Source organism: Colletotrichum paranaense, assembly GCF_030867605.1.
Source record: "Colletotrichum paranaense strain IMI 384185 chromosome Unknown Scaffold_21.1, whole genome shotgun sequence".
NCBI classification, from domain to species: Eukaryota; Fungi; Ascomycota; class Sordariomycetes; order Glomerellales; family Glomerellaceae; genus Colletotrichum; species Colletotrichum paranaense.
The window spans coordinates 126,502-147,506 of NW_026848979.1; the positions used below are offsets into that span (position 1 = coordinate 126,502).

At 53.7% G+C, this 21,005-nt stretch overlaps 7 protein-coding genes across 7 annotated transcripts; 6 read left to right on the forward strand and 1 right to left on the reverse strand.

Moving 5' to 3' along the window:
* Positions 1 to 1,238: 1,238 nt before the first annotated feature.
* On the forward strand, positions 1,239 to 5,143 carry CPAR01_15763 (alpha-1,4-glucan lyase; the record flags this gene model as incomplete). Its single annotated transcript, XM_060500011.1, has 10 exons — positions 1,239 to 1,543; positions 1,620 to 2,080; positions 2,138 to 3,101; positions 3,164 to 3,610; positions 3,661 to 3,928; positions 3,990 to 4,031; positions 4,088 to 4,358; positions 4,424 to 4,530; positions 4,587 to 4,754; positions 4,841 to 5,143. The coding sequence occupies 10 exons, from the start codon at positions 1,239 to 1,241 to the stop codon at positions 5,141 to 5,143; spliced, it is 3,336 nt and encodes a 1,111-aa protein (XP_060341200.1).
* A 550-nt stretch (positions 5,144 to 5,693) lies between these two features.
* On the reverse strand, positions 5,694 to 7,589 carry CPAR01_15764 (carotenoid cleavage dioxygenase 1; the record flags this gene model as incomplete). Its single annotated transcript, XM_060500012.1, has 2 exons — positions 5,694 to 7,358; positions 7,416 to 7,589. The coding sequence occupies 2 exons, from the start codon at positions 7,587 to 7,589 to the stop codon at positions 5,694 to 5,696; spliced, it is 1,839 nt and encodes a 612-aa protein (XP_060341201.1).
* A 1,576-nt stretch (positions 7,590 to 9,165) lies between these two features.
* On the forward strand, positions 9,166 to 9,602 carry CPAR01_15765 (uncharacterized protein; the record flags this gene model as incomplete). Its single annotated transcript, XM_060500013.1, has 2 exons — positions 9,166 to 9,234; positions 9,408 to 9,602. The coding sequence occupies 2 exons, from the start codon at positions 9,166 to 9,168 to the stop codon at positions 9,600 to 9,602; spliced, it is 264 nt and encodes an 87-aa protein (XP_060341202.1).
* Positions 9,603 to 11,714: 2,112 nt separating this feature from the next.
* Positions 11,715 to 13,265, forward strand: CPAR01_15766 (uncharacterized protein; the record flags this gene model as incomplete). Its single annotated transcript, XM_060500014.1, has 1 exon — positions 11,715 to 13,265. The coding sequence occupies one exon, from the start codon at positions 11,715 to 11,717 to the stop codon at positions 13,263 to 13,265; it is 1,551 nt and encodes a 516-aa protein (XP_060341203.1).
* An 833-nt stretch (positions 13,266 to 14,098) lies between these two features.
* On the forward strand, positions 14,099 to 15,268 carry CPAR01_15767 (calcineurin-like phosphoesterase; the record flags this gene model as incomplete). The annotated part of the gene is made up of 1 exon (XM_060500015.1): positions 14,099 to 15,268. The coding sequence occupies one exon, from the start codon at positions 14,099 to 14,101 to the stop codon at positions 15,266 to 15,268; it is 1,170 nt and encodes a 389-aa protein (XP_060341204.1).
* A 1,020-nt stretch (positions 15,269 to 16,288) lies between these two features.
* Positions 16,289 to 18,910, forward strand: CPAR01_15768 (uncharacterized protein; the record flags this gene model as incomplete). Its single annotated transcript, XM_060500016.1, has 5 exons — positions 16,289 to 16,375; positions 16,466 to 17,234; positions 17,331 to 17,526; positions 17,580 to 18,075; positions 18,143 to 18,910. The coding sequence occupies 5 exons, from the start codon at positions 16,289 to 16,291 to the stop codon at positions 18,908 to 18,910; spliced, it is 2,316 nt and encodes a 771-aa protein (XP_060341205.1).
* Positions 18,911 to 19,771: 861 nt separating this feature from the next.
* Positions 19,772 to 20,823, forward strand: CPAR01_15769 (HORMA domain-containing protein; the record flags this gene model as incomplete). Its single annotated transcript, XM_060500017.1, has 2 exons — positions 19,772 to 19,897; positions 20,152 to 20,823. The coding sequence occupies 2 exons, from the start codon at positions 19,772 to 19,774 to the stop codon at positions 20,821 to 20,823; spliced, it is 798 nt and encodes a 265-aa protein (XP_060341206.1).
* Between the last annotated feature and the right edge of the window lie 182 nt (positions 20,824 to 21,005).

Consider the following 21,005-nt stretch of genomic DNA (forward strand, 5'->3'; position numbering starts at 1 on the left):
GTTGTGTCTAGGACAAATTCGACTCTGGGGCAGGATCCGCGGGTGATGGAACGATCAGGGTCCGGTGGAGATTGCATGATTCCGGGCTCGGAACTCTCGGCGAGGTCGAGAACTTGGGGCTTGGAAGTGGCACCATGGTAGTAGGCAGTATGGTGAAAGTTGGCCAATTTCATGATCCACTTTAGGACTAATTCTGGATCATTTCGTGAACGAGGAACGCCCGAATTCCTGAAAATATGGCCTGATCTTCGGGGAGCTGGCTATGTGTTTCCGGCTCAGATAGCTGAGGGGCCAGGCTGAAGTGGTGATAGGGTTTCGCATCGCATGCAGACTTCTGTAGTAGCCTTGTCTGCGCCTCTATTTTGAATCAGATCTTTAGCACCTCGTTGGGAACGTCCACGGGTCTACCCAGCGAATTGCGTCGACGCGCGTTCAGCCTGCTCAAGGGTCGGGTTTACGGGTTCTTTGAACGGTGCCTGGGCACCAGCGTTGTTCCTAGATTCTCGCGCTCCCGTCTCCAATGGAACACAAGAGTCGGTCCAATGATTGCAACCTATAAGAGACATTTGTCTCAGCCTCCGAGGCGGCCCGCGGTCCGCCCCGCATTCGGGGATTCGGTACTGACAGGAGTTCAACGTATGAAATACATGTGTATTTGCGGGGTTGAGACCATTCTGGTTGAGAAAATCACAGCAGTTTATTAGATGCCCGTGATACTGGACGAATGCAAATCTGATAAATCCCTCACCTGAACCATTACTATTCTGGGACGACTTGGCTCGACAAACTGAGTGACATACTCGATGATCATCCTGCGATGGCTGGTCAACCACCGTGTCACACTGGAAAAGGAATGATACTGTCTCTCATGAGTTGTTCAGACGCCACTATTTCAGGAAAGTTCAGTGAGATGAAAATTGGACTGTTATCTCAACATTTTCCCGGAATGAAAACGGCAGAAGTGGGGAGGAAACGAACATCCTGCCAAGTCTCGATCGTAAAGCATGGAATCTCATGTTTCTGGCTCGTGAGATCCTGTCTTCGTGGGTGTATTGGTATCTCCGCAATGACCGTGAACAAGGAGGATCGATTCGGACATTGCCACCATATAAGACGTGAGCCGTGAACCCGAAAGGCGGCAAACATCCAGCTCGATTAACGTGCTCCTCTTGAGTCTTCATTCACTATCTTCACTAATACCTTGTTTTGACATTTACGTCTTAATCATAATTTTCAAAATGGGCGGCGGAGACGTCTCAGCTACCAAACTTCGAGATCACTTCATCTTCAAGAAGGCCGACGACTTCTTCCAGGATGAGATTGATGGTCAGGGCTCTGGCATAAAGCAGCCCAAGTCGGTGTCGTACAGCGATGCCGACCAAAAGCTCCCTGACGGCAAGCTCAACCCAGCGTGTAGCCATGGAAGAATCTTCAGATTCAATGATGGATCTCTGCTTCTTGTTCAGTTCTTGAGGCCAAGAGTATGGAGAATTCGCTTTGATCCGCATAACACAGAGCCATCTCACTTTTCGGACTACAACACGTAAGTCTCCTAAGTTGTCTTATGATTCAGCGTAAAGTACTGCGAGCAGAACGTATCCTCTAACCATCCGTCGTAGCCGTACTCTCATCCGAGATACCACCACCGAGCTGATCAGCATCTTGGACAAGTGCGAAGAGCTCGCATGGCAGGTTGAGCTGATTGAAGATGACCAATACTATATTTTGCAGTCGGTCGTTCAGCGGACCCCCAATGCACCCCCTGAGAAAGAGGTTCAGCTTTGGATTTCTCGCAACCCTTTCCAAATCACCGCAGTTCGTCTTTTGAAGAGCCTTGCTCCCGCTGAGGCGAGACCTGTGCCGCAGACGTTCGAGAAGGATGTCGTCGAAAGCCTCACTCTTCCTGTGAACGAAGGTTTCCGCCCTGCTGTGATTTGGAAGACCAAGCCAAGGGGTTTGCTTTATGGCGAGCACTCTGCTATCTTGTGCCTGGACAAGTCCATTACGGCTGATTATATGGGCTTTGGCGAGCAAGGTGGCAAAGACCTCTTCAAGAAAAAGACGTACATGAACTACTTCAGTAAGCCCACCGAAAGCTTTGCGTGGATCATGTAACTAATGAAAACCCCGCGCACAGACTTTGACAATATGAGGTACCAGAACGTCTACGGCGTCGGTCCCTTGGATGATCGTGAGCCTCTCTATCACTCGGAACCGTACTGGATTGAGGTGGACGCCCAACCGGGTTATCAAACCCAGATCGGAACCTTCATCGACAACTACTCCCAGATCTGTGTGGACATTGGCATGAAGGACCCAACTCAGCTTCGTGTGGCGACGCGTTTCAACAGTTTCCAGGGCATCTTCTTCGCCGGAGACAGCATTCAGGAAGTTATTCAGCTATACACCTCTGTCGTCGGCAAGCCGAAGCTCAAGCCCCGATACGTCCTAGGTTATCATCAGGGGTGCTACGGCTATGATACGCAAGAGATGGTCCTGGACGCTGTCCATCGATACCGACAGGCCAACTTCCCGATTGATGGTATGCATATTGATGTCGATATGCAGGATGACTACCGCACCTTCACCATCGACAAGCGTCCGGGTCACTTCCCCAACCCGGAGTGGATGTTTTCTGAGCTGCGCAGGCTCGGTGTCAAGTGCAGCACCAACATCACGCCATACATCAGCAATGTGCCCTCTAGCTCGTACAACACGCTGAATGAAGGCCTCGAGAACCAGTACTTCCTCAAGGATGAGCGAGAGCTGGATCCTTCAGCCCCTGGCGCTCTCGAGCAGCGGTACATCCAGTACGGCACCAGCAACCTTTACTTCACCAATCCCAACACGGACAAGCCTGACTACTGGGATGGAGATGACTACACCTTCTCCAACAGCTTTAACAAGAGTGTCCCCTTCCACGGCGGCGTCTACTACGGCTGGAAGAATGGCCACCCTGGACACTACCCCAACTTGAACAACAAGGCCGTCCGCTACTGGTGGGGCAAGCAGTACGAGTATCTCTTCGAAACCGGCCTGGACTTTGTCTGGCAGGACATGACTCAGCCCTGCATCGCCGAGCAGTATGGTGATATGAAGTCGTAAGTCGAGATGGACCCCCTTTTGTCAATGGACTCATTCTGATTTGTTTCTCCCTCCGTAGCTTGCCCTTCCGCTTGCTCTTGGATTCCGATGGGTGGTCCGGCGACCCCAAAGCCGCCGACAAGAAGAAGGCCATTGAGATCTGGTCTTTGTACAGCTACAACCTGCACAAGGCCACTTATCACGGCCTCAACCACTTGCACATGAAGACCAAGGACAAGAAGAACGACAAGCTCGCGTGGCGCGAGAACCGACGCAACTTCATCATTGGACGGGGCAGCTTCGCCGGCAGCCACCGCTTCGCTGGGCTCTGGACTGGTGACAACTCGTCGACCTGGGAGTTCCTCCGCATCTCTGTTGCGCAGGTCCTCGCTCTGGGATTGTCCGGCGTCACCATCTCTGGTGCTGATGTCGGTGGATTCGAGTTCATCGAGTCTGAGAAAAACTATCCCAACCCAGAGCTGATTATTCGCTGGTACGGGGCCTACTCCCTTTTGCCCTGGTTCCGGTAAGTTTTGTGCTCCAGTCTCAATTCCATATGCCCACTAATGCCTTCAGAAACCACTACACGAGGTTCCGAACCTGGATCGACGGCCCTAAGCAGGGCACGAGGAGAAAGGATGGCAAGTGGTTCCAGGAGCCGTACGCCTATCAGCTGCACTACGAGCAACACAAGGATCAGTTCCATGGTCGTGAGGCCGAGATTTACCGAGCTGTGTTGCCGACTTGCCGTTACTTGATCCGTCTTCGTTACTCGCTCATGCAACTGCTCTACGATGCCATGTTTGAGAACATGATCAACGGTCTGCCGATTGCTAGGGCCATGGTGAGTACCCGTCATCAGCATTACAACTTGATAGATGCATGGACTAACTTATAACTCAAAGCCCGTCACCGATCATCTCGACCGTTCTCTGTTCAGCGCCGATGTATGCTACCTTTTGAGATCTTCCACCGTGATTTCCACCTGCTAACCTTCTTGTAGAACCGTCGCTTCACCAGTTCCCAGTATATGGTCCGAAAGGATCTCCTGGTCGCCCCTGCTCTCGTCGGGGAGGATGGGCGCAAGAAGAAGTCGAGAAAGGTCTACCTGCCGTACCCCGACTCCTGGTACCCCTTGAACCTGCGACCTGACGACCCTCTCGGCGTTCCTCTTGGTCCCGCTGCCTCTGGTGGCCAACGCATCGAGTACGACTGCCGAATCTCCGACGACGAGCGCCAACTCCCGTACTCGACTCCCATGTATGTCCGTGAAGGTCAGTAATCGTCGCCATTTGACAAGCTTTTCTTGAAAGAGATCTTTGACTAACAAACAAATCAGGCGCCATCATTCCCAAGGTCGGCGTCAGGGACTACGTTGCCGATCCCAGCACGACCCCTCAAAACGCCAACCCCATAACCGTCCACGTCTACCCCGGAAAGGACAACGTAAGGACTAAGATCCCTACTTCTATCAAGACTTGTTCTGACTGAAACACCTACAGATCTACGACATGTATCTCGACGACGGCATCTCCAGGGACAGCGCGCCAAAGAACTCTACATTGGAGACCGCCGTTGGCGCGCGTCCCTGGTACGGCGAGGCACACCACTACGACGGTCTTGCTGATGCCCAGGCTAACGACAACTACACAAAGGTCCAGATCAAGCAGGTATGTCGCATTCATCTCGTTCTAAAATTTTACAAGACGTGGACATTGTCATTCGGGAACAGAAAACATGCTGACAATCACGGTAGTTCACCCAAAAGAGACTCTCCGACCAAGAGGACTTCGGAAAGTACACCCGCAGACTCACAGCCAACGCGCCCCATAACAAGTTTGGCGCCGAGGCGTCCAAGTACATTGGCACAGACTACACCTTTGTCTTTTGGCACCGCGGAGAGAGCAACCTGGACTCCATCAAGGTCAACGTCACGGGCGCGGACCTCCACTACAACGTCAACCACGGCGTCAGAGCGACCATTGTTACTGTTCCCATTTCCGCGGTTCACTCGGAGAAGGGAGTCGAGATCACGTTGGAGTTTGACGGGGACTTTTAAAGGCTGGTCTGAGGGCTTGAGAAAGATCATGCCGGAGATGCTTGGTTGCTCGAAGGATACATGTTCCCCGTTGTGCCTTTCGTACCAGTAGTTGCGCTTCATGGCGAAATAATGCCCAACCTATCGTTTATTCTCCTCTGTAGCAATACATTGCGCCATATGTTCGACGAGGCTGCAGCTGAGTGCCCTTGGGCAATTGACAGCCTACAGAAAGTAGCGAAAGGTGAGCAGTGGGAGTCTTTTAATTCAGAAAGGTCTAGGGTACATTCAGCTCAACCAAGCTCAGCCGTAGCAAATCATTCAGTACAGGCTCATTATCAACACATTCGAAAAGAATAAAACCCCATGTCAGCCTGAGAAACCAGTTTGCAGACGTCTAAATCCCTGTCGTCGAAAGTCTGCCGCAATGAAGTTCTATCCCGCATGATCACTTGTCTCGTAAAACGCCAGACCAACCAATCCTTCCAGCACCGCCGCAAGTTTCATTCATCGTAAGGCTCATAAGAAGGTTGTAAAAGGGGGATCGAGAAGGTATAGAAATAATCGGTCACTACGCGCCCGGTGCGGAAGGGGCATGGATGCCGTGGAAGCCAATGCCAACGGCAAACTCGCACTCTGCCCTGCCGAGCTCCGTCATGGTCCTGGCATCGAGGCACAAGAGATAACTTGTCTGCGCGGTGCCGTCGAGCACGACACTCAGAATCACACCGTCGTCTTCGGCCATCTGTCCATCAGTACCATCGGCGCCGCCAGGCGATGAAGAAGGCCGAGGAACAAAGATTGGCTCGCCGGGCGTGTGAGCCGTGGGACACTCCCACATGAGAGCTTCGGCGGTATCGGCGTCCGTCTTGACGATTGTGTCGAGAAGGGTGCTGAGGCCGCGGTCCGAGAGGCTGTAGACGTAGCGATGACGTTTCGTCAAGTGCGCAGGGTTGATTGTGGGGAGTTCGCCGGCGTGCGGGGCCGGGATCGAGACCACGAGCTCCGGTGGTGGTGTAGTCGTCACTGTTGTTATTTTTTGTGTTTGTGAGTCGTCGGGTTTGGGGATTCTGAATTTGAAGCGTTGGAGGCTAGCCCAGCCGTTCTTGTAGCGCTTGTTCTCGTCTGTCCAAAACTTCTCGCCGGCAGAGTTGCGATTCATGATGACGTCGTAGTAGAGATTATAGAGAATGTTGAGATTTTGGTAGCCTGCTATCTCGCAATAGACGTCAAGCATGCCGTCGCTGCCGTCGGCCGCCGGCTCCTCAAAGGCGTTTGTGGCATGGAAGAAGAAGCCCGCGGGGGTGTCGAAAGAGGCGACGACGCCGTTCCCCTGGTGGCGATCGATGAAATACCATTTGCATGTGTTGGTCTTGTCGAACGGCACAATGGCGTCTAGAATGTTTCGCTCCCAGGGGACAGAGAGGCCTTTGTAGCCCAAGTGCGACGAGGGAATGCATAGTACGATGAACGATTCTGTGAGGAAGAAACTGTGGATGTAGGCTGGCTTCGCGTCGGGCCCGGCAATAGTTGCAAGAATCTCCGTCTCGCCCGTCGCAAAGCTAGTGCGGAAGATGCGGTAGGTCGACTTCATGGCGAAGGCAAGGTTGAAGTTGTACATGTCGCCAGTAACCGGGTCGCGCTGGGCGTGGGCGCAGGACATGGGGCCAGAGAGAGACGGATGGAGTTTTTCCTGCTTTGCGAGGCCGATGGGTTCCAGGGTCGCTGGGTCAATCTCCATGAGAGGGCTTGAGTCGGTTGATAGCCAAAGGCTGCGGACAGCGTTACGGTGGCCTGGCCCCGCGGGGCCTTGATCTTTCGTATCGAAGCCGGGGACATTTGCGTTAACGGCAACGCAGATGTTGGGAGCAGTGCCGCGGGCGAAGACACCCATAAACTTGCCAAACATCCCGACACAAGGGTCGGCTTTTTGGCCAAAGGTGTAGCGGTTCTGGTGGCCTGCGGCTTTGATGGAGGCGACGAGGTCGTCGGATTGCCGTCTGGAGGAGTAGAGCACGCGGGTCTGACCGCCTGGGGATTCAGGAGGAGTAATGTCAAACTTATGCGTCTGGGCGAAGCCGTCGAACCAGTGGGAAACGTAGTAGGTGCCCTTGGGTGTGTCTTCGATCTTGCAGCTGCCCGGGCCCGTTCTATAGAGGGCGCCGGCGGCCCAGACTGGGATCTGGCCTTGGACGTGCAGTTCGATGGGACCGCGTTCCTCGGTGAGGCCATCGAACTAGAGCTGTTAGCTGGCGTCTTGGAGGGCATTGATGTAAGAGAAGGGGAGGCTCACGCCTGCCTCATTTGGCCATTCTTCGTAGGGCGCCCTGAGACGGTTCCCCTCGAACATTTGAAGGTCTGCTGCCTCGTCTTTCGCGGTACGCCTGACGGTTCTGGCTGGGATCTTGGTGTTGGTAGACATTGTTATGGAGGTCGTAGTCGTTGTGGTTGTGGTTGTGGTAGCCATTTTGGGACTTTATCTATGTAAACAGAAATGAATGGGCGCGGTGTGGTGCTGGGTTTGCAGCTTGGTGTGTGCCGTCTAAGTCCAAGGTCAGTGATATTTGCGAGTTGTATACTGAGGCAGAAGTATGCATGAGGTAAGATGAGTAAGAGAGTAGTGAGTGTGTTCACTCAAGAGTACTGCACGGACAGCAGATGTCGAGTGAAAGACACTCAAGATGAGGCACACGCATGAAAGCTGCCACGTGAACTGGCAGGTATCAACTTACGCTATTTTTCAGCCGGTGTTTGCTAGTTTGCTAGTGACCGGATCGGTGCAAGTGGCCGGTGAGGCTCGGTGTATCGGTGAGGTAGTGTAGTTGTCGTTAGAGTCGGTGAGTTGTGAAAGAAGTGAAGAATCCGCTATGCAAGAGGTGGACAATCTTTTGGCCCCCAGGAAGAAGAAGCAAATATTGTTGGTCGGCGGCATCTAATGACCCATGTCAGAGAGGCAGCACAGATGGATGAAACGTAGGCACGATGAGATCGTAGATGAGCTGCAGAGCGGAGATGAGAAAGAGGGAAGAGGATGGCGATCTTTTAAGTAAGGTAGGTAGAATGCATATGTATGTTGACGGGCCATGGGATGGGTCTGCTTACATGACGGTGTTGCTACGCAGGATGTCAGGCGATGTACAAGCATTAAGCGCCGGGAGCATTCATCAAACGGGATGAATGAAGCAGTGCGGCGTGAGTGTTTGAGATGTATCTCAGTACTCCGTAAACGTAGGTAGGTGACTGTGAGGGCGATACGGGGGAGACGAGCTGAATGGTGCGAGAGCGAGATACCTACCTACTGTTGCGAGAGGCGAGTAATTATCGACCGGGGGCACGGAAGTGCGGTGAAAACGGTTACGGACGTAGGAGCGGGTGGTTGTTCGGTTAGTTGATGAGGGGTGTGTGTGTATGTGTGTGTGTGTGGATGTCCAAGGTGAGAGTGAGCAGAGTGAATGAGAAACTTTTGGTCGTCAATGGTCGATCGATACCACTTTACCCGGAGTGTTGGTGAGATGGGACGGGGATTGAGATACCCATGCGCAATCCACGATGCGACCAAGACGGGATTCCGAGTAAGCGATGCGAAGAATCGGATTGAAAAATCTCAGATCCGATCAGACAACCAGGTAGAAAAGCAACGTGGTTGCGACAGTCCAGCGGAACGGACGCGAGGAGAAGGGGAATGATTCACAACTCCCAGGATAACTTGACGAGGTATGTAGCGGAATTCTCATGCAAGCTGTTTTGGAGAAGGCGGCGCGGGCGGGACGGTACGGCCGTAGCAGGGCGGAGGGTGGTCAATGTGCGCGGCACCAAGAGGAGCCTATTGATGCGGGCTTTTTACCGAATCCAGACAGCTTCCAAGTTGAGGAAGAGTGGCATACGGGGTAATAGTATGAGCTTTGCAAGCCAGTAAGGGTCTGGGCAGTTCCCGAATGTGTGGTGTTGGTGGTGTTGCTAGGTATTGTTGTTGTGTGTTTGGGGTGGCACAAGCGACAAAGTAACATTTAGTGGCGGTGGGTGTTGGAGGTGTTGGTGTTGAGATGGATGTCGACTGTCTTTACTTCTTTTCTCTTCTTCTCTGGCTGCTTCTCGTCGGCCCGAGTAGATGGGTAAAATATTGGAGAGAGAGTCAGACATACGCATAAAGAAGTGAGCGGATGGTTCATGTCATCATTGATTCAGACAACGGTGCCAACGGCGGGATTGCAGAAGACCGAGGGTCCCGCTGCACCTGCCATGGCGTCGTCATCGAAAAAAGGGTGACTATTTGGCGCTGCCACAGACAGCATGTGTCAAACTGTGTAGGCCGTCGACGGGTGCAACAAGCACAAGCGTGCAACAAGCCTCTCTCTTCCTCTTGGTTTCTCAGTCAGCCACACCCGAAACCCCAAAAGCCAAGGTAAAAAGATCTGACCGACCTTTGATATGCCCGGGCCCCTGGCCATGGGGATGGAACGATGGATTATGGAGCTACTGAAGAAGCTTATGTCGGACTTTCAGCTTGGAATGTCAAGTTCCATCGCGTACGGAGTAGATGCTAGTGCGCACTGCGTGCATGTTCATGTCATGTCGGAGCGTGGAGACTTTTTTTTTTTTTGGTGAGATGTGCGATCGATGCAACGTGATCATGGAATGATAACCGAGTACTGATATCAGACCGCATTCGCCCAACGTCAGATGAGACCCATGCCACCGTAGATCAATCAATGTGTCTCTCAGTTCTCGGGGTTTCCTGTGTGCGGCCTGCCCATGTCGGACGGGACGCACCTGTCAATGGGCCCCATTGTTTCGTTTCGAGCTGCTTCGTCCAGCGGTGATGCAGAAAGAAATTGGTGAACCTCCCAGCCGGGATTGCTTCTTCTTCTTCTTCCGCTTTCTTCTCTTTTTCCTTGTTGGTTCGTTGGTCGGCTGGTCGATTGGCGATGGCCCCGGTGAGAGGGAGAGTGGAGGTGTTGGTCTGGGCCCTGCACTGTGGGCATTTCACCCCAGCCTGGAAGATTCAGGTTAGGTACGTATCCCCAGTCACCGGGGACTTTGTGTGGAAGAACATCGGGAGCAACAGCGACTCAGGGCAGCGGATTAAGCGAGGAAATCCACTCGGCCGGCAGAACCTGGGATTACCTAACCTCCGTTCCGTATCTCAGATCCTGGCACGTGCTTGGTACCTCAGCTTAGGTAAGGCACCGTAAGGCACTCAGGTACCCTGCTACGGCCTCTTCAACTGAGGTGCTGCTCCCACGTTCAAATGTTCCTAGCCCGCAGCACATATTTGGTCACCGTGAGATGTTCCGCCCAGATGCAACGCTCAGCTACATACAGGCCACGAAAACTGATAAACCATATGGCTTCTATAGTGATAGCTTGGCATTCAAGTCATGTACTTAAGGAAACACGCCTCTGATGCTGCAGCAACGGCTTCCGACCCGATCGCGGCATGGCGGCCCCACAAGAGCTCCGGCTTTATTCCACACCACCTCGTCAGCGGTGGCTACAGCCAATGGCCTCTCATGGCTCGCCTCGGCCGTCACTGTTACGTTAGTACCTTGCCTTACCTACTTGATGTTGTCCCATGGGCAAGAACGGTAGCCACATATATCATTGCCTCTTCTCTCATCGCATGGAACTGAGACGCGCCTCGTCACACAGTTGTCCTTGTCCCGCCGTGCCCCTATGTGTCAGTTAGCCACGGGTCATCACGGACTACCGCATATTGACAGTCTCGCGGTGTCACCTACATCAATTCGGCAGTGTGTGGCTCACATATCCGGGTGGATCCTCGCTGTCTTCCCTTCCGTCCAGAGCGGGAAGCGTGCGGAATCGATTGTTTAAGGTCGCCCCTAAGTGGGCCTCTGGAAGGTACGCCTACGCTGTTCAACGTCTACCGTTGCACAGCACATTACGACCAATCTCTTAGTAGCACGACATCATGTTCTGGCCAAGACGTTATTGTGATATCGCAACATGCTTTGCGCCTTCTTTGCACTTGATCAAATCGTGTCGCGGCAATTATGGGCTTCATTCGAGACAAGTCGAGGTCGACTCTGCAGCTTTAGCAACCACTATCGTAGGTTATTGACGCGTCGTTCTGAGCAAATCCATTGTCGAATTGGGGAAACTGGAGAGAACATAACTAAAGGCTGTGGCAGTGATAGGTGAGAAAGGTCCGGTGAAAGCTTGTAAGCCGTCAACGGTGAGACATTCTCTCAGCTTTTTGGCTCTAAACTTCAGCTTCCAGCCACGCAAGCCGGGTAACCAGATGCGTCGATTAGGCTTCATTAAAGATGCGGGGAACGATCATCTGTGACATATAGCGAGCATATAATCCGTATTTCGTTCGAATAGCATCCGTCAAAGTTGGCACATCACGGCATTTAGGGTTCATCAAGCTGAATGTGAATGACTGAAAACGTCTTGGAGAGGTTGGTACCAAAATACAGCACTTAGTATCGACATGAGGATTGGATATCCTTCGGCTATATCTACCTGGTAAATACTCACATTCTCACAATAAATCTCTATCAACTTGCCCCCCAACTTTTCAAACTCACTTCTTCTGAGAAATCATCGAGTGCCTCGTCAAAGTCTCAATATGGGCGGAACAATCACAAGAAAGAACATCCGCACATTGTCTACAAAGGAGCTCGACGACCTCGTCAGGGCATTCCACGGCATCCAACAGCTTCCCCCTCATGATCCCAACTCCTTCTTCATCATTGCCGGTTACCATGGCGAGCCTTTCAGGGGTGCTGGATACGCCAATCCTGCTTGGTGGGGTGGTTACTGCAACCACGGCAATGTCCTCTTCCCAACTTGGCACCGCGGCTACCTCCTGAGGCTCGAGAAAGCTCTCCAGAGCCAGGTCCCCGGTGTAGCTCTGCCCTACTGGGATGAGACCGAAAAGGAGTCCCTAGAGCACGGCATTCCTCCCATCTTCCTGCAGAGAAAGTACAAGTTCTCCGACACTGGCAAGGAGATCTCCAATCCACTGTTCTCGTACACGTTCCAGGCCAGAATCCAGGATAGGCTCGATCCTATCCCGGATGCCGACTACACCAAGCCTGTGGGCTATGAGACCGTCCGCTACCCATTCTCGGGGCTTGTGGGCCCGAAGGACAAGAGCAAGACCTGGGTTCACAACAATTCGCTGCATGAAATGGGAGAGAAGGCCACGAACAAGATGCTCAATGACAACATTACCACCTGGCTCACCAAGTCTTCTTTCTTGAACAGCGACGGGAAAAGGCAATCTGCCGGAGTCAAGGATAAGTATTACCACTGCCTCGACGCTCCCAATTACACTGTATTCTCCAATACGACTTCCGCGCAGCAATGGAATGACGAGGGCCTTCAAGAGCCCGGGTTCAAGTCCGTCGTACCACTCGAATCCCCGCACAACTTGATTCACTTGGCCGTCGGCGGTTTCGACCTACCTGGCAGCAACTCTGACCAGATCGGCGACGCAAACGGCGACATGGGCGAGAACGACACGGCCGCCTTTGACCCAATCTTCTACTTCCACCACTGCTTCATCGACCTCATGTTCTGGCGGTGGCAGAAGAAGCACAACAAGGAGCACTCACTCGAAATCATCCAGGGCTACCCCGGCACCAACTCCGTCGACAATCAGGGCCCAACGCCCGGCGTGGCGGGCGGCACCTGGCTCACCCTCGACAGCCCCCTCGACCCATTCAGGAACCCTCACGGCGCGGACAAGGCAATGACGTCCAAAGACGTGGTCAATATTGCCGAGCTGGGCTACGCATACGACTACCCCGAACCCCCGACGCGGGTCGGCGAGCCTCATGGTCCGAGTCCCGTGTTGACCGTCAGCGGCATCAACCGCGCCGCCATCGGGGGTTCCTTTGTCGTTTCCGCCTGGGCCACGTTGAAGAGCGGAGAAAAGGTGCTGGTCGGGACGGAGGCCGTGCTCAGTCGTTGGCACGTATCTGGGTGCAAGAATTGCCAGAACCATTTGGAGGTCAGAACACATATACCGGTTGAAGGCTGGACGAAGAAGGATACGGACAAGATGGACTTTGAAATTGGACTGCATACCCGTAATTTGAGCGGTGTCCCCAAGGACGGGCGTGGCGAAGGGGTTCAGAAGCCGAGATTCAGCCTTGAGACTGATCATTTGTAGTTGTTCCTTGCAGAGATTGGTTGAACGCTTTTGCCTTCTTAAGGCTTCGTTACTAGATCTGGCACTACGTTTCACAGAAGTATCCTGGCTTTTTAAATCTAGTCCTATCTCCATAGTAACTACCGCGAAGTGGCCTTATGATGTTGAGTCCTGCATATGTGCCACAAAGTGACAGTGCGACATCGCAATGTGAGGTGCCTTGGCTTTCTTCTGAGGATTGGCGACTCACTGAGCATCCATGCAATCATAATGCCAAGATGTTGATGTTGGATCGCTCGTCTTGAAGCATGTAAATGGACACTTACATCTAGGCCGGCATACCCTCTCTATCTTACATTGCCTTGTGTCAAACGGGCTGCGCCTGCAGCGTTCACGAATCGCAAAGCCTGCTCTCAAAACGCTTTCGCAAACAGCCCTTCAGTCAGATCTACTGGCAAGACTTGGCGGGAACTGAGGGTTTATCTCCAATGTCAAGAGCTTGAGGCTGATGACTTACAGGGGACACGGAGCTTTAGAGTTGCTATGATCTGCGATCATCCCAAACCAACTACCTACAGAGGCTTGATCTTAAACTTAACAAAGACCCCAAATATCCGGTACGAAGCTTCCATCCTCATGGACGAGCTTTGGCATCATACTTACAGGCTACTATTTCATGCAGTTGCTGTTCGTTGCCTAAGTACTGAGGCGAGCTGACATCTTGACACAGCATTTGATGTTCTCTTTTGGTTGGTGGTCCCCCCTCTGATTCGTTACTGTCAGGTCCACCCGTCTTATTCCCCGCACGTGAAGACAATGTTTGTTGTTCTCAACACACTCAACACTTCGCAAGGATGATGGACCCAGTCGAGAATATTCCTAAACCAAGCCATACCACATCCCAGTATGATTTTCGACAGACCGTCCAAACCTTGGACCCGAAGTACGTGCCGTCGGCAGAATGCGGCGCTCTCCGGAGAAGGCTAGTCATCGTGGGCGACGTTCATGGACGAGCATCACAGCTGCAAAAGCTCCTGGACAGAGTCGGCTTCGATAAAGATGCGGGGGACTACCTAGTTTTTACCGGTGATTTGGTCAACAAAGGCCCCGACAGCGCTGGCGTGGTACAGCTCGCGATGGACCTCGGCGCCAGCTGCGTCAGGGGCAACAACGAGGACCGCGTGCTGGCTGCGCGTGGGTTCATTGAGCGCGGCAGGGTTACTGGGTCTACGAGCGATGACGGGAAGATGGTTTTCGAAGACAGCAAGGAGAAGTTGCCGGCGGATATCCCGTACGCCGTGTCGAGCGACTACGTTACTGCGACGCAGCTTTCTGAGGAGCAGGTATCGTGGCTCTCATCGCTGCCTCTCATCTTGCACATCGGACCGTTCAGAGGCGCCAAGAGTCCTCCTTGGAACTCTGGGACTGTGGTGGTCGCGCATGGTGGTCTGGTACCGCTGCTACCGATGGAGGAGCAAGATCCTTGGGCTGTGATGAACATGCGCAGCCTGGTGTATCCGATCGACAGCGTCCACCCGGAGAACGTTGAAGTTGCTCTTGCGAAGAGGATCAAGAGCCGTCTGTGTCGACATGCGGCATTTCAGGTCGCAAAGGGCGAGGGACTCGATGGTGAGCTGGCACGAGTCTTAAGTCTGTGGGATGGTGATGAGGTTTCAAAGATTGCAACAAATCAAGAGGGGGGGACCATTGCCATTGAACTCAATGATGGAAAACGCTGGAGAGAGGCTTGGAACGAGACTCAGAACATGATTGAAGCACCAGAGGATCGCTCGGTTGTCGTGTATGGTCACGACGCCAAGGAAGGGTTGCAGGTGGAACCAGACATCCAAGTACCGGAATCGCTCAAGGAGAAGGGAGCCCAAGGACCATGGACCAGGTATGCTTTTGGTTTGGATTCTGGATGTGCGTATGGTAGAGAGCTATCGGCCATGGTGATTGAAGCGAGTCCGGATGGAAGTGATGTTATCCATCGTATAGAGCAGGTCAAGGGGGTTGAAGAATGAGACGTGGGCTGGTCTAAAGCCAACAAGGTGACGCATGGGTTGTAAGTAGGACAGTTTCCCATGGTGTGCCAAACATCCTTCACTTCAGATAGAGGGGGAGAGAAAGAGCGAGATTCGGGGGATGTGAGAATACTCAGCTGCATCGTATTGAGTCGTTGGCCCATATGCCAATAGTGCCATAAGTGCGGTCACTCGGCTTAGCAGTCGAAGTCACGAAGAACTGCACAAGTCATTAGCGGGAGCCGCAGAAGAATACTACTGAAAGCCACCTATCTCAAACAAGCAAGAGTAAAAAGTGGGAAATAGTGACAGAGTTATCCGACCAAACCACACTAGACGTATACATACTTACATGTGAGTGACAAACCGATCCTCTCAATTCAGTCTGGCTATCCAGTTGAGCACTCTCGTTCCTTATAAGCGGTTGCCAACTTAACACTCTTCATGCTTTAGTCTGTTCTGCGTTGGCAGAGATGCATGCACAGTCAGCAAAGGACATCCTCATTCCTGGGATAACTGCATCACTGGAGGGGTTACTGTACTGCCCGTGTAAGGGAATTGACCCGCATATCATCCGAACGATTCAGCACTCGTCGTCAAAGTTGCAGACAAGACAGGCACAGACAAGTCGGATGAAACTGGTCCCCTCATTCACCACTTCAACGCAACCCCTCAATACCTTGGCCGGGCGTTGCTTCTTCTTGGCGCGGGCTAAGATGAGTGGTGACCTTTTGCTTGGCTTGGGCCCTAGCGAGAATGCGGTCGAGGTTCCAAAGTACCTACTAGATAGGTGAGTTATAAGGGACTGACACCCGCCGGAAATATCGGAAGTCCCGGCATCACCGGCTCCGTCCCCCAACGTCATTCTGCCAACTGCTCTCGTACAATACACACTCTTTCCCCCCCTTCTCATCCGCCACACCCCCCTTGTATATCTTTATTCGCGCCCATTAGAAAGCGAAAACACTATTGCAGCTATTTTGTTCGGGAAAGTCGGCTTTCGCGCGCCTTTGCGAGAGAATGTCAGATACCGCCGACGATGAACCCGTATACAAGCGTAAGCGGGTCGCAAAGGCCTGCCAGACATGCCGATCCATGAAATCCAAAGTGAGATTAAACAGCCCAAGTCTCTAACATCCTTTCTTCCGCATTGACATTAGACCTATGTGTTCACAGCTTACTCATACAAATTGATAGTGCGACGGGAAACAGCCAAAGTGTGGAAGATGCGTCGGGTATGGCTACGACTGCGTCTACTCCGTAGGAAGACCTCGTCGACGACGGGAAAAGGCCACCGGCAACGGAGATGCCGGCGCAGAAGGTCCAGCAGCCGGATCTGGCCCCGGCGCGCATACATATGCCGCCCTTAAGATCGCCGTAGATCAGTATGAGACTCTAGTGCAGAGCCTCATCACACAGCTACCCTCTGCCCAACAGCAGCAAGACGCCCAAGCGCAGCTCAACTCCATCAAGTCGCAAGTTGACCAGGCCGTGAATAAGACCTCCTCGACAGAGACGCCGTCATACTCGCCGGGCGTGGACCGTGGACAGCACAACCACCACGATTACCAACCTTCCCCGACACCTTCGCTCAAGCCTAGCCAGAGATACTTGGGCGAGGTCAGCGACGTGCACTTCTTCAATGTCATTAAGCGAATCCTACAGACAAAAGACGCTCCCGGCGGCGGCGGCGGCGGCGGTGGCGGCAGCAGTGCAGGGGCGGACCACGACTTTGACAGCTACGAACAGGACGGCGACGCGCTGCTCGCCGGCGCTGCCGCAGGAGGGAGGCTGGTGGAGCTTCCAGGCCCCGAACAGGAGCGCAAGTTCACCGACGTGTACTTTGCAACCATTCACCTCGCGTACCCTTTTATACCGCAGTCTACCTTCTCGAAACTGTGTGACAGGATAGGGGGCGCGCCCAACGGCGGTGATCGTTTGGGGGGCACGGAATCTGCTCTTTATTGTAGGTTTGAATCATGCGCTCATTCGCCCCCTTTTCTATCAACCTCCCTAGGAGCCGTGGGATAGCAAGATAAGACGGGGCTAACGTAACTCATAGATGTAATCTGCGCCATCGGTTCATACTACACGTCTTTTCTGGAGAAGAACTCAGATACCCGCCATTTCCATGGCGTCTACTTCCAGCGTGCTTTAGCTCTTGCTGCATCAACGGCATCTTCAGATCGGTCCATCAACCAGGTCTCACTGCTTCTGACGCAATGTTTCTACTATCTCGCGGTATCTCGGACGGACAGGTTTGTTTTGCATTGTCTCACCATGTCCCATTGCACACATCTAACATTCACAGCTGCTGGATGACCCTGGGCCAAGCCGTCCGAATCGCTCAAGGCATCGGTCTACACGTCGAAAAGGACAAGAACAACCCCCGGCACACGGTTGAAACCGAGACGCGTCGCCGGGTGTGGTACTCCATCTACGTCCTGGACCGTCTCCTCTCCCTCCAGCTGGGCCGCCCCGCGGCCGTACACGAGGACGACTTCAATGTACCGCTCCCTTCGCGGCGTGCCGACTCGGAGATTGACTGGGAGGCCACTCACATGGAGCCGCCGGTCGAGGAGACGTCGGGCGGGGACTACTTCCTCGCCGTCATTGGTTTCTCGCAGATTCTGGGCCGCGCGCTGCGGGATGTTTTTGGGCCGAGGCACTCGCAGCTCACCTCTGCGGGTGCCCTCCGGACAAGGGAACTGGATCGCCAGCTTGTGGATTGGAAGTCGAAGCTCCCGCGACGGTTGCGATTTGATCTGGGGCATGCCTTTGACCAGAACTTTGCATTCAAGAGACAGGTAGGTTTCTGCAGAAGTGATCTGCACTGTGTGTGCGAAATTTGAACGTAGTACTAACAAACACCAGCGAAACATCCTCGCAGTCAAGTTTCACCACCTGCGGGCTCTTCTGCACCGGCCATACCTGTGCTACCCCCTCCTCCGCGGCCTTGACGACACTTCCTCCACAATCTCCGAGGTAGACTGGCATCTCGTCAGCATATCAGAAAAGACATGTGTTGCCGAGGCGCGGGAGACGGCGCGGCTGCTGCACGGCGTCTCGAGCGAGAAGGACCTAGTCCACGACTTCCCCTGGTGGCAGATGATCTCGTGTCTCTTATGCGCGAGCTCCATTCTGTTGATATCGAGTACGTTTACGCAGCCCATGGCGGAGGACGAGGCCGTCTTTGACACCGAGGGCCTTTCGGACGATGCGGAGACGTGTCTCAAGATGTTTGAGGCATTGAGCTGCAACTCGTCGAGCGCCAAGAGCGCCCGGGATATGTTGAAGGGGCTCAAGGAGTGCGGCATCGACTGGAAGAGCAAGAACCCGCCCCGGCCGGCGGTGTTCGCTGAGATGCCGCAGCAGCAACAACATCAGCAGCAGCAACCGCAGCATCATGTGCCAAACAGCTCGATGCAGGCGCAACATCAGGCGCAGCAGGCGATGCTGTCGCCGGTGGAGATGGGTGTATTGAGCGGGATGCCGGACTCTGCTACCGCGCAGGATATGGGGATGCTTGGTATGGGTGTCGCTCCGTCGGCGCCCGGCCAGTGGCCTGCGGAGATTGTGGACTCGATGGCGTGGTCTGCGCAGTTCTTTGATGCCATTCAGGGGTATGGGAATGGCGAGTAAGGGGCATGTTTAGGCGGGATCAATGCTGTACTAACATAATGATGTAAGTTGGTTATCATGTACAAAAGTCATATGTACATCTAGTTAAGGAGAGGCAGTAAGGTATCTTGAGATGATCAGCATCAAGGTAGTCCATCGCAGCCAAGTCACTGATTCCTTGATGTAGGTGTGAACGGATTGGTAGCAAGACAATGCCTCAACTCATCGTAGGCTCACTCTTATTTGGTTATAGGGTTTTGCCATCTAGAAATGATTTCGCTTCCGACAGGAGGGCCTCTATATGTCTATTCAGAGGCCAAGATAAGGTAGAGAGTAAGGTGAGGTAAAGCACGGCAAGGTGAGGTGAGGTAAAACAATGCAAGGTGAGGTGAGGTGAGGTGAGGTGAAGGGTGCACCTGGTCAAGATACGTACCCAGGTGGACTGCCGGAAGCTTCGACCCCCGGACGGTCCAGGCGGCGGGGCAATCAGCCGCGAGCAATGACAGCCAGCGCTGGCAGCACCCAAATCACCCCGCAACCAAACCCCCAAAAATCGATCCCAATTCTCAATCTCAACCCCAGAAAGTAAACAAGCTCTCCGATTTCCTCCTCCCCGATTACGCTGCCCCCCCCCCCCCCCCCCCCCCCCCCCCCCCCCCCCACCCCCCCCCCCCCCCCCCAACCCCCCCAAACCACCCCCCATCCCCACCCACCCCCCCAACAAAAAACACCCCCCCCTCTTCCCCCCCCCCGCGACCCCCCCCCCCCCCCCCCCCCCGATTCATCAACTCCTCCTCCGTCCGGCGACACCGACACCGACACCGTCACCGATACTAGCACCGTCAATCGATACCGTCAGTCGACATCCCGAATTCCTTCACGATGGCCCCCGACGCCAAACCCGCCAAAGCCAGCAAGGCTAGCAAGACCGACAAGGAGGACAAGGAGGACAAATCCAAGGTGCACAAGCTCGCCCTCAAGGGAAGCGCAAAGCTCGTGGCCGAATTCGTCAGTCTATTTCCTTCCTATTAGCGGTTGCGCCAAGCTAATTCGTACCTGCAGTTTCAATACTCGATACACACAATCCTGTACGAACCTTGGTCCCTCGAAAGATGCTGCGCCGATTCGAATACTGACATACATGTCCTCCAAATAGCTTCCAGCGAGGTGTCTACCCGGCAGAAGATTTCTCAGCGTACGTCTAGCATTACTTTCCTCCGCCCTCCCGCGACAAACAGAGACTAACCACACATCCTCTACAGCGTCAAGAAATACGGTCTCAATATGCTAGGTTCGCCTTCCTCACACCCCATCCCGCCAACACATCCATCACACTATTTCGGCAACCTTCACGCCCAGCAAAGATCCCCCATAAGCTAACACCGTATTCTCCCCCTCCAGTCTCCTCCGACGACCAAGTCCGAGCCTACATCAAAAAGATCATGTCCCAACTAGACCGCTGGATGCTCCGCGGCAAAATCTCCAAGCTCGTCATCGTAATCACAGACAAGGACACGGGCGAACACGTAGAACGCTGGCAATTCGACGTCGAAATCTTTGGCCGCCCCTCAAAGTCCAAATCCTCAAAGACCTCTTCGTCCTCCAAGTCATCCTCCTCAAAACCCGCAGACCAAGAAAACGCATCCCCCGCCACGGCAGAGGACGCGGCCCCCGAAAAGACGGAACAAGAAATCCAATCCGAAATCGCCGCCATCTTCCGCCAGATCACCGCCTCCGTCACGTTCCTCCCCCAGCTCAACGGAGACTGCACGTTCAACGTCCTCGTGTACGCCGACGCCGACTCTGAGGTGCCCGTCGAGTGGGGCGACAGCGACGCCAAGGAGATTGTCAATGGCGAGCGCGTCCAGCTGCGTGGGTTCAGCACCAGCAATCACCGTGTTGACACCCTCGTCAGCTATCGCTTGGCGGAGTAGAATTCGGCAAGTCTCGTGTGGGCGGGTTTGCTGTATGATGCGAGGTTACGGCTTGTCGGCGGACGAGAAAAGGTTGAAAGGCCAAGTGGGAAGAGAACACAGCATGGAAATCTGTGTGTATGTAATATGATGTGTGTGCGGCGTCACGGCGTTTGGTTATTGTTCTGTGGTACGATGACCAC